Consider the following 12,659-nt stretch of genomic DNA (forward strand, 5'->3'; position numbering starts at 1 on the left):
ACGACAAGAACTCGCCGGTGTTTCCAGTTGGGCCCAGGATCCGTTTAATAATGACACGGCAGACGGGAGCTTGCTACACGAAACACAGACTTCATACAGACACGCTAAACGATACAGACTATTTACATGCACATGTACGTGGGCTATAGTTCGCGAATCGTTTGTCCTAAATAAACATGTGCCTAGCACTCATGCGTCACCACTCGCCCTACTGCCTCGTCGTTGCGGTGCCCATGACGGTGGTTGTGCCGGTGGAGCGTCGTTGTGGCTAGGTCGCTGCTGTCGCGCCGCACCTTGTCGCGACGTGGCAGCAGGAAGAAACAGCAGGCCGGTAGAACACCAGGCCACTGCTGTAGCTGGCCAGTAACGCCTGGCCTGTCACGCCTCGGCCGCTATAACGTCGGGCTCGGTCGGCGGACAGGTAGCTCAGGCGCCCCGGTGGCCAGCAGGAAGCACTGCACCAGGCCGCTATCACAGCAGGCCGCTGGTACACAAGAGAGCAGAGCCACGGGCGGGATCCACGACCAGGTCCGCACGGTAGCAGGACGCCCGGTCGCCAGTCCTCGGGCTCGCTCAGCAGGCAGGTAGCTGGTAGCTCAGGCGTCCCGGTCCAAGCAGGAAGCACTGCACCAGGCCGCTATCACAGCAGGCCGCTGGCGCGCAGGAAAGCCCAGCCACGAGCTGGATCTCCGACCAGGTCCGCACGGTAGCTGGACACCCGGTCGCCGGTACCCGAGCCTGGAGCCGCCGTTTTGCGAGCTTGCGTTCGAAGCTGCCGCTCGCTCTCACGCTCTGCGTGCTCTCGTCCACTTCTTCGTTCATGGCACGTGGTCATCATCCATTATCACCATCATCAATCCTCTTCTTGGTGCTGCCATACAATCATCATTCCAAGCTGGTCTTCTCTCCACCGCACGCCACTATCCACATCATCACAAGGGCCCCCCACTTAAGATAGTTGCCCGCAACTATTCTAAACAACACAGGAGGAGGGGTGCGCATGAGTGCAGGCACGTGCGATCGTTCAAGAAAAGTTCTTGGTTTTCAAACAATTCATGTTTACACAATGATCAGAAAACACGTGGAGACTTTGGAACACAAGCCAAAGTTCTCACAAAAGAAATGGAAAGGTCTCACAATCCAAAGTTCTAATAAAAAAAAACTGCAGCACTGTGAGCGGCAATCACCATGGCACAAAGTAATAGTGTCCAAGGAACACGGATAACCGTTCACATCTTTGTCAGAGTCCGGAGTAGAGCATGCCGGTGCAGGTATACTGAATTATGTTACCCGCTCCCAAATTAACCGAACCGCGGCTGTCTCAATCTTACGTACCGGTCTTTCATGTGTTAACCGCGCACGCCATGCAACGCCAGATGTGCTGCGTCGTGTGAGGTCAGCCACTCCTACGCGCCTGGTGTAAGCTTGCACAAAGCGATTGTCTGATATCCCTAATCTTGTTGGGATCTTAGAATCGAAATCAGCTGTTGAATTCCACGAATCAACTTTTTCATGATTCAGTGGAAGATTCCGAACATCTGTCTGCTCGTCTCCGTTCACATTTGAAGGTGAGTGACTACGCGCTTGATTATTACCTACAGGCGATTCATTGATAGACCTTCGGTTCACCTCACATGTTGAATTTCTCATAAGCTGTTGAGATAGGCTGCTCACGCTTACATCAAGTACCGTTGGAGTCATTGCCTGGATACTAGGCATTTTCTTTGAACTCATGGATGAGTCCACTCTCCTTGATTGAGAGAGATTGTCTGGGTGACTTTGCTGGCAATCTGTATCGCTGGTTATACCAGAGTACAAAGTTGTGTCTTGTTTTGTGTCATGGAGGACGGGGCTCACATAAACTTTCGTTTGCGGAGCAGCCTCCTCGATTGAACTGCATGAATCCAACAAACAACCAAAATCAGAAGACTGCTTTGGCACTGAGTCACAATTCCGCTCTTGTGATTTATCTTTGTGGGCAGTTTTTGCATTAGCTTTTTCGACGTTGCGAGCTTCGTGACCATGCAAAACATACAATGGTTGCTCACGTGACAAGCAACCTTGAGCCGCCTCGTCTCCCGTTTCAAAACCCAAAGACTTCGTTGTGGGAGGTGGTGAAGACAAGGAAATCCCCCCATTTACAGCTTCACCATCAGATGGAGTCAAGCTGCCGAAAGTCATAGCGCTAGTGAGCGCTTCACGAGCTGCGATCTGCAATTTGAGGATGCATAGCTCTTCTTCATGACGCACTCGCTCAGCTTGAAGTTGCACTGCATGGCGAGCTTTTTCCATTTCTCTTTCAGCAGCACGCCTCTCACACTCCAATGACCGCTGATGTTCCACCCAGTCTCTTAACTCCGCTTTCTCTAGTCCCATGCTCTCGCCTAGCTCGATTAGTTCTTTAATATCCATTGCCTTTCTGTCCTTTGATGCAAGTTCACAACCTGCCTCGTCCTGTCCAGTGGCTACGCGCTCAAACCTCTGCAGAGACGCGTGGAGGTCGTCGCGTCGTTCATCAAACAGTGGCAGTAACTTTTGGGTATTGAAGCAGGGTAGCTTTGGTGACGATACGGGCGCGGCTGGGGCAGGTATCTCGCTCTGCGCTCCTTCTTGAAGCTTGAGCTTCAGATTCAAGATTTCTCGCTGCCTTTCGTCGGCTAACCGCTGACTTTCTGCTGCTGCTTTGACTGCCTCTAGCTCAGCTGCTCGTTCGTCCCTCTGCCTAGCCTGTTCTTTTTCAACCCACTCGCGAAGTTCAGCGCAAGTCAAGCCTAACTGTGCTGCAGTGGCGGCTAACTTCTCTAAATCCATATCGGTCTAGTGCTGCGTGTATACACCCGAATGCCGGTCTCCGCGTTTGGGATGTTACTGGCGGATCCTGGCAAGCTCGCCAGATTGTGATGGGAAACGACAAGAACTCGCCGGTGTTTCCAGTTGGGCCCAGGATCCGTTTAATAATGACACGGCAGACGGGAGCTTGCTACACGAAACACAGACTTCATACAGACACGCTAAACGATACAGACTATTTACATGCACATGTACGTGGGCTATAGTTCGCGAATCGTTTGTCCTAAATAAACATGTGCCTAGCACTCATGCGTCACCACTCGCCCTACTGCCTCGTCGTTGCGGTGCCCATGACGGTGGTTGTGCCGGTGGAGCGTCGTTGTGGCTAGGTCGCTGCTGTCGCGCCGCACCTTGTCGCGACGTGGCAGCAGGAAGAAACAGCAGGCCGGTAGAACACCAGGCCACTGCTGTAGCTGGCCAGTAACGCCTGGCCTGTCACGCCTCGGCCGCTATAACGTCGGGCTCGGTCGGCGGACAGGTAGCTCAGGCGCCCCGGTGGCCAGCAGGAAGCACTGCACCAGGCCGCTATCACAGCAGGCCGCTGGTACACAAGAGAGCAGAGCCACGGGCGGGATCCACGACCAGGTCCGCACGGTAGCAGGACGCCCGGTCGCCAGTCCTCGGGCTCGCTCAGCAGGCAGGTAGCTGGTAGCTCAGGCGTCCCGGTCCAAGCAGGAAGCACTGCACCAGGCCGCTATCACAGCAGGCCGCTGGCGCGCAGGAAAGCCCAGCCACGAGCTGGATCTCCGACCAGGTCCGCACGGTAGCTGGACACCCGGTCGCCGGTACCCGAGCCTGGAGCCGCCGTTTTGCGAGCTTGCGTTCGAAGCTGCCGCTCGCTCTCACGCTCTGCGTGCTCTCGCCCACTTCTTCGTTCATGGCACGTGGTCATCATCCATTATCACCATCATCAATCCTCTTCTTGGTGCTGCCATACAATCATCATTCCAAGCTGGTCTTCTCTCCACCGCACGCCACTATCCACATCATCACAGTTAGTAATAGTCGGGCCACATTTTCCAACGCACGCTACACATGTAATGCTGCCCGGATCGGCAGTGCAGCGCTACAGGTGTGTCCCTTCGCACGCGCGCTGCCCACGGGAAGCGCTTCTCATCAACACCACCGTTTCACACGCGCCTTCTCGTGGTCATCGAGGCTCTCTTCATGTCGGTCTACTTACGCCGCAGCACACCTGCTTACTTAATCAGCTCATGTTTACTACAATTCATATTGCTACCAAAGCCGCTCACCTTACTTCGTATGACATTGCTGTGTTGCTATCGCATTCATTGCTTCGCCCTTAGGGCGAAACTGTGACACTTTTTACCCCCCCCCCCCCCGCCCCCACCCTCTGAAAAAATTACGTGGAATCTCCTCAGGGAGTTATCTGAATGATGTGCAAGCATTTCGTAGTAACGATGAGGTGTTGAGTGCTCGCACTTACCACTGCTTGTAATCCTAGCACTGCTCAGCGGCTGCGGTCGTCTTGGCGCCATTACGGTAAATGCGACAGCGCTGCGGCGACACGAACTGCTGCGGAAGGCAGCAGTTCGTGTCGCCGCAGCGTGAACTCATGAGGCAAGCACTCGCGCAACGTGAACTCATGAGGCAAGCAAACTACTGCAGGTGACTGTGCCAGGTGCGCTGATGACGTTCCGATCCGAAGCGACGGCTGCGCCACAGTTCTGGCTTACTAAAGGTGTACACCTTTAGTACACTGTCGTTGAAAAGAAAAGTTTACAATCATTGCATTCTACCGGTGCTAACGTAGGGGCAGAAACTTGGAGGTTAACAAAGAAGCTCGAGAACAAGTTAAGGACCGCACAAAGAGCGATGGAACGAAAAAGAAAACTGTCGCAGTTTCACCCTGAAAGGAGAAGCATCAATTGCGATAGCAAATTAGTAGAGAGCTATACGGAGTAAGGATAGTAGTTTTATCAGCTGTATAAACTTGGACATCTAGCAGCACCAGCAACACGCAGAACTGTGTCGACGCCGTCGGCGTTTTGCCCGCATTCGCACCGAACGCGCGCGGCGTTGGTGAGTGTTGCCGGTGCCTCTGGCGGCGGCTCGGAGGTTTTCGACGAGATCAGAACGGGACACTCGTCGAGCAGCGTCGGAAGTATTTACCACCTTCTCGTCTCGCAACGTTTTATATAAATACGCGTTTGGTGCCGCAGCTAAACGTCGCCTCCCCTCCCTCCCTCCTTTCGCGCGACAAAAGAAGTCGCGTTTGCTCTCCGCCGTGCGTTCGCTCCCCGTGAAAGCGCGCGTCCCTCGCGCGCTTTCACTCGCACATACGGCGCGCGGCGATGATTTTATCGCCGTTGGACTTTTACAGAACCTCACGTACGGCGACGGCGACGGCTATAAAACCGCTTGGAGTGTCCATATAAGTGCTATCGCAATAAAATGTTAGGTCTAACGTTAAGAGACAGGAAGAGAGCGGTGTGGATCAGAGAGTAAACGGGGATAGCCGATATTCTAGTTGACATTAAGGGGAAAAAATGGAGCTGGGCAGGCCATGTAATGCGTAGGATGGATAACCGGAGGACTATTAGATTTACAGAATGGATACCAAGAGAAGGGAAGCGCAGTCGAGGACGGCAGAAAACTAGGTGAGGTGATGAAGTTAGGAAATTTGCAGGCGCAAGTTGGAATCAGCTAGCGCAAGACAGGGGTAATTGAAGATCGCAGGGAGAGGCCTTCGTCCTGCAGTGGACATAAATATAGGCTGATGATGATGAAAGGTGTGCCTAGTGCGTGTCTCATTTCACACGTCACGTAGTCACAGAGACTGCGCTCGAGCCACCGGTCGCGCGTTCGTCGTCGTCTTCTTCTACAGCTGGCGAATTTGAAAGCGATCGTGTTGCTTGGAAGACAGACGGACGGACGCTCAGACAGTTTTCTCGTTGGGTAACAATAGAAATGCTTACGCATAAAAAAAAAAAAAAGAAGAAGGCGTGTTGAAGTTGGCTTCCTCGCAATAAGGATGCGTGTGGGGTGAAGCTCGCTTTAAGGACAGTAGCCGGTATGACAAGTCTCGGCCAGGTTAGAGTTATTTCAATATGCCCTCTAAGCTCTAAGCTGCCATTACCATACACAGTAGCTCTAGACCAGGCGGCATTATGGCACTAGTCACATGACCTACCTGCACGCCGGGCATAATTTTCGGTTCCACTTCGCTGTGACCCTCAGGAGAAGCCATGTGCACATATTACGATGGCGCCACACCACTGGTGCTCGCGTAACGATAGCCCACGTTAAAAATACCCGGCGCATAAAGCCTGTTGAGTTAGTACCGTATTTCGAAGATCGCGGCGCCACCACTGATTTCGTGCTATAATTCTCTTCCCTCGCATTATCGATCAAACCAGCACACCAGTGTAGCATCTTAGATAAGTAGATACTTGTCCTAGAGCTTTGTCTTTGTATCCTATATTTTTGTAGCTTCGTACTCCTTCGGTAATTGACAGTGTTCCCACGTCGTGATACCTTTTTCCACCTTGCGGATTTCCGCTGAACAGTAGCCATATTTCTCTCATTAGTTTTCTGACATCCTTTTCTGTCAGCCTTTTCTGATAGCCTACGCTACGTTTGTGTGTGAAGAAGGCTAGGTATTTTAGGTGCGAAGCACCTTATGCGCCCGGGCTGTCGGCGTCTCCTGTCGTAATTGTCGTCGTCGTCCACAGCTGGCTGCGTGGAAGCAAGCGGTTCGTGCTCGCACCCGCACGCGCTCGGCACGCGCTCGTGCCACTGCTCCCGCGTTCGTCGTCGTCTTCCACAGCTGGCTGCGTTGCCGCTCATCATTCCAGCGTAGAATTTTAACGCGATAGCGTTTAGGGCCCCGTGTGGCAGAAAATCCGGCGTCATCAACTGGTGTGTGATCGCTGGTGACGGAGAAAATCATCCAACCACATCGACCGTGCAGGCCCTCCACGTGGTGCAAGGTTTTGGTGAACAAAAATTGAATTTCGCACAGTGAAATCCGTCAGAAAAATGGTAAAGTACGGCTTTACCATTCGGCGTCGGATTCGCCGTTGGATTGTTTACCAATTGGCGTCGGTTTTTAATTTGGATGTACGAGAAAACCTAATTCTGCTACGAGGAAACTCAAACACAAACCCCTTTTCCAGCATTTCCACCAGACCTGCGCGCGTCGAGGCAATAGCAAACAATTAATAAAATAATAAAAAAAAGTGCTAGGGCCTTCACATTTTAATATAAGACCACTTATATTGCGCCTGGAAAAACGTCTTTTTAGCAATGCATTTCAGTTTAAAAGTGAAGCCGACTTTAAGGGGATCGGTGTAAGCTTGGTCTTTGTAAGCTGGCTTTCGCATGTTCAGTTTTGCAGTGAATGAAGCCTACTTGCCGTATGCGAATGATGCGATGCGAACGGGTCCCGATAACGATATCGCGTTCTACTCTTAAAGGCGAAGCTTAAGCGTCCTCCAATTTTTACTTCTATTCTGTCGTCGTAATTGGGAGGCCGCGTTTATGGGGTCATGAGTCATTGCTTAAGGCAGTATGAGCCCATTAGCGGTGCATCATTGCATGCTTCGCACCTCCCCTGGTTTGACGTTAGTGGAGCTGCATTTCGCTCAATGGCTCATTCGAGCACTGAGTTTTTTTTTTACCTGAATAGTGCGAAAGGGTGAGTTGCTTTACACGTCAACTGCGTGAAGCATATGGTAGAGGAACGCTTGCCAGTGTACGCATCAATACAGGGAGGACGTCGTCTACGACGTCGATGTTGTTTCGTTTCGGAAAGTGCGAACTGTCGTACCTTCTATAGAGTTGCTAAGTGGTGCAAAGTGTCTGTATCGCTTGACCTAGTTTGTATAGGGTAATGAAGAGAAAGAGACGCGTTTAGGCTCGTGCGCTAGGACTGTGGGCGCGGGCAGAGAGAAGAGGAGGTAGAAGTAAACAGGCGTTCTGGCGGATGGCGGATTGTCTGCTTCTTTCATTACAATAGGGACACACCCGAGCGAAATCTGCCGCGTAAACAACCTGCTTGTTCAAGCGAAGCTTGTATTGCGTTACAGATTTCGGTGGCATCGTAATCATGCAAAAAGTCACGTGTGGCGCATACTCGAATATCTATTCGAGTATGAGCCAGGGACAATGAATGAATGAATGAATAAATAAATAAATAAATAAAACAAAAAAAAGAAAGAGCAGGTGCGGGGAAAGCTGCGTCTGCGTTGGATCACGTGACGCAAGCGACCAATCAGAATCGTTTGGTGTGTCGCGGGGAGGGGAAGGAAAGGTAAGGGGGTTGGCCGCGCTCCGCCGGGCTTTCCTCGCCTCAGATCAGTTTCGGCGTCCGAATGGGAAGACCCCGCGTGGTGTGTTCCGCCGAGGAGCAGGCTGCGTTTGAGCAAAGGCGCCGCGAACTCGCTCGGGAAAGGGCTCATCGTCGACGTGCCGATTCTAGCGTGAGCGATTCCGAAGCCCAGGCGAAACGTCAGCGAAGAGCCGCGGACCCCGAGTTGCGGGAGCGCGATGTTGAGGTCAAATGTCAGCGAAGAGCCGCCGACCCTGAGTTTAGGGCAAACGAAGCGGAACGCCCGCGACAGCGTCCTCTTGCCACAAGCTTTGCTTACCCCCATTTCCTCGACAGGGGAAGGGCTCTGAATTTTTTGTTGTTGTCTAGGCACGCCGTGTAAAATCGCCTGGTCAGCCTACTTTTGGGTGTTCAATAAATAAAAGGCATTGACACAACTGCACGTGCAATTTACTGTACAGCAAGAAATTATTACTTTTTTTCTGATGCTGTGGGCTCGAAACCTTTGCTTCCGAGGGTACGTGTAGTGAGAATGTTAACTGGTCTTCCAGCTGAATATATCCAAAGTTATTTAAAAAAAAGACCCTGGCACCATAAGGAAACGCGACAAGAGTTTGTTGGCCACACTACGGAGAAAGCCACACTTCTGGCACTGTCTAATTGCATGACTTATTTATTACGACAAAATTTTGGTTTATTCAGTTTGGTTATTGCTATCAGCAAGCGCCACGCCTGTTTCAGCAGCGCAAGTAAGATACATTTCCTGCGTGAACTTCGCCGTCAACGTCTGTATGGACACCTTCTCAGCTGCAGTGCGCTATGTTAAAAGCGCTGTTTCCTTTCTTTCCTTTTAAGTTCTTTATTCGGATAATTTCTTTGTCTACTTTCTTTCGCTGCATATAATCCTCGGTTCTTATCAACTAGCGCGATGCCAATGTTTGTTAGTTTATTTTTGCAGTGGCTCTCTCATTTGCGGGAAGGAAAATGCTATTTCTTGCTGCAGACGTCGCGCCATCCTAAACGAGAGCTTCACGCAGCCAGGGGCACGTGTAACCCCGGTGCAACAATAAGCCATGTAGGAAGGAAACAACTCGGTGGGAACACTACGTAACAAAACTGAAGCCTAAAAAAATTACACCATCTTCCCGTAGGGGAATCCTGAGTAGTATGCGAAGCGGTCGACTCAAGGTAGTTTTATCAGCTGTATAAACTTGGACATGCAGCAGCACCAGCAACGCGCAGAACTGTTGTCGACGCCGTCGGCGTTTTGCCCGCGTTCGCACCGAACGCGCGCGGCGTTGGTGACTGTTGCCGGTGCCTCTGGGGCGCCTACCGTCGCGCCTCTAACCTAAGCTGCTTCGCATTATCGCGCGCGGAGCCGCAGGTGTTGCCATTCCTTGCGCAATCCGCAGAGGAGAGGAGCGTCGGAGAGGAGAGGAGGAATGCCGAGAGGAGAGATGAGACGAGAGGAGAGGAGGGGGACGAGGATGCGCATGCGCAGTAGGGGTGTGGACGCACGGCGGTTGGATGGACGGAGGGAGGTAGGGAGGGAAGGAGTGACATAGCCCCGAGCATAGGATGCTTCGCATCTAAAAGTCGGTCGAACACGTGGTCATGTCGCGGTAAGCTTCAGTGTCTTCCACCGCCGCGCTCGGCGCTCGCTTTTCCGAAAGGACAGCGGGTGCGATCGGAACCTGTGGCTCCCGCTCTAGCACGCTGCAATCTGTACGCATACCTCGCAGTAAACTACCGAAGTTGCACGAGCATATTGGGAGAAAATGTGCACAGAGCGATCGGAAAAGCAAGCGAAGAAGTTCGCGTCGATTAACATACTATATAGGGAACTAAGCACATTGGGCCGAGTCAGCCAAGCGCAGGGTCACGTGTTCGCCCGGCGTTTTGAGAGAGAAAAGGCGAAGGGGGATAGAGTTGTCTTGTAAAGGCTGGCGGCGTGACGCGATTGTTCCGTCCTAGTTTATTTCCTTATTGCACCTATCCAGCCAATGAATCCGTAGCTGAGAAACAAACTGTACAAACCGGCTCCAGGAATGAGTGATGTCCAGCTCGAAACAGCGGAGTCAGGCCGTTGCGGGCAGCACACGATGGCCCTGTCCACGGAGCATTAGATTAGAAACGGGAACCACGGTGATCGAGTGATTAATGGAATAAACGTTTATTCATAAAATGTGGCCCGTGGCCTGGTTGGGTGAGGGAAAGGTGGGTAGGTGTAGGGAAAGGTGGGTAGGTGTAGGGAAAGGAATCGGAGATGTCAACCTCTATTTCTAAGTCTCGGAGGACCTCATATTTGGTTCTTCCGCGACGTTCCAAAGTGACGTGCAGTTTTATTTTACAGTGGTTATGTGACCTTGCACGTATCTCAGTCTTGTGCCGTCCATGGCATATCATAAAAAAGGCTTAGCCATCCCGCCATTACGTTGCGGTAAATCTTTCCGTCCGGCAAAACGCGCCTGCTACAAGACAGAGGATTATGGTGTCACAGCACGGGGATAACGGAACTCTGGCAGGGATCTTTATAGACGTGTTTTACTGTTGAATTTATTTGTGTGATTACAAGGCGTTTGGGAGATGTTGCTACTTCAGTTTGCTTAATTTTTCTAACATATTGCCTTGTGTGGCAAGGCGTGAACGTGAAGCCTCTCCCGGTCTTATGGCCATGTACTTGCGCTGCCCTGGGCAGCTTATCTCGTAGGTTGGCCTACGGCCTATCCAAGCCACTGTCCATGGTGCTGGGGGAAGCCAACTCTCGCCCACGTAACGTGGGAATGCACGAGTAGGCCCCCAAAATTCAATTCCCCCCTGTTGGGGTCCAAATTCACAAATAGGGAGCAGTGGGAGACCATCCTCGCCGGCGCGGACCTGGAGACTCAGAGGGGCCTACTCGACCAGGCCCGGCGAGCAGCTCTGGCCAGTGGAGTCTCGGAATAGGGACCCACCCACCCGCTCCCAACACCCCTTTCCTGTCCAATCAATAAAATGTTATTCTCTCTTATCTCGTAGGACGTTGCGGCTCTAGTTGGATCCAGGAGATCCATTCAAGCTATAGCTCCCCGAAAGAACTTGGCGGTTCAAGATCTCTCGCTAGGTATTACTGGCTTCTTAGCGGCGTGTATTTTGATGGTCGCAGTGTCACGAAGGCGTAAACGTTGACGATGCAGCCTGAGGGTATTGTTGCACCCTTTAACCCACTTCTTTGTCTGCTATCCTATTTTCCTGGTTCTCAGGATTCTGCCTGCGCTCCCAGGGCCCGATTGGTGTCCGTATCATGTTCAGTTTCGGAAGCATTGCAGAGTATTCGGGAGGAAACGGGCGCAGCTAGCAGGAACAGGTGGACAAGGACGTAATAGCTGAATGGGGCCCATCACTGCGCATCCAATACGTACGGCACGGGAGGCACCCGAGAAGGGTATAGCGTACTAGCAGACAATGCTGTAACAGCGTGAAGAGCAACTACGTGCAAACTGAACGACCACGCGGCAAAGTGGGCGCGATTGGATAAATAGATTAGCAAGATGAATTGCAATGAACAGCTTTCAGCTGTGTCGCAGCTTTGCCCCATGAAGGTGGCGAGCAGAGCATGAACGCAGCGACACTATACTCGAGGCGACACTCAGTATTCGGGCAATGAGGCCCGTGCAGGTGGCGGTGCGAGCGCCACCAGGCGGCGCTCGCGCGCATCCCAGCGGAGCATCGTGCTGAGTCGCAGCGTCCCGACGACCAGGATGTCCAGGAGTTGAAAGAGGACGAAGAAGGACAGGCCCAAGTACATGCCGATGATGCCGCCCAGGTTGCCCAGCACGTGGGTTTCCTGCACGCATATACCACGTTTCACGGGGAGCTCGAGGGCCGGCGTCAAGACGGAGACTGAGGCTTGACGCACCCGTACATCCGGAGCGGGCGCACGCACTGGGAAACTGCATATCACTAAAGAGGCCAAGGACGGACATGAAGCACGCTGACACGACTCGTGGTTGGGCTAGCCCAACTGTGTCGTGCATACTCTGCCACCAAGATAATAAATGCGTTTACAATCACCTACTCAAGTGGCCTCCACATATATGAGTCATCACTTCACATGGTCAGCCATGACATAGTTGTGATTAGAGCAGATGCCGTGTCATGTCTGTCCTTGCCTTTTTATAGCGTTATTCCATTTCTCAGAATGATAAAGCAATTAAACCGAAACTCTGCATTGAGCATTCACGTTTTCCTGGTTCTCAGGAATCTGTGCAGGTCACCAGAGTACGGTTGGTGTCCGCATCTTGTTCATACATTTGGAAGAATTGTAAGGTCACTACAGCGCAGCACATGCTGTCTATGGTGCTCAACGGCTCAAATAGCGCTTCTGTGCAGACGTTAGTGTGCATGCATTACAAACATTACAGTGCAAATTAGTGTGGCGACACCCAAGCGTTCTCACAGCAATTTCTAAGCACAAAGAACTTTCAACGTGTCTCACAAGACGACGGGTCTCTTGCGTCGCTTGCGAAGGGACAAC

At 52.1% G+C, this 12,659-nt stretch overlaps 2 protein-coding genes across 2 annotated transcripts in view; one reads left to right on the top strand and one right to left on the bottom strand.

The window, feature by feature from the left end:
• Window positions 1–12,659, top strand: part of LOC119450432 (sialin-like) — a 233,203-nt gene that overhangs the window by 87,636 nt on the left and 132,908 nt on the right. The window lies entirely within an intron of this gene.
• Window positions 11,772–12,659, bottom strand: part of LOC119448779 (acid-sensing ion channel 2) — a 30,643-nt gene continuing 29,755 nt past the window's right edge. Inside the window, exon 11 of the mRNA XM_049666498.1 lies at window positions 11,772–11,969. Coding sequence (XP_049522455.1) covers window positions 11,772–11,969 — 198 coding nt within the window. The remainder of the gene's footprint in view (window positions 11,970–12,659) is intronic.

This window comes from Dermacentor silvarum, chromosome 4, assembly GCF_013339745.2.
Source record: "Dermacentor silvarum isolate Dsil-2018 chromosome 4, BIME_Dsil_1.4, whole genome shotgun sequence".
In the NCBI taxonomy this organism is placed as follows: Eukaryota; Metazoa; Arthropoda; class Arachnida; order Ixodida; family Ixodidae; genus Dermacentor; species Dermacentor silvarum.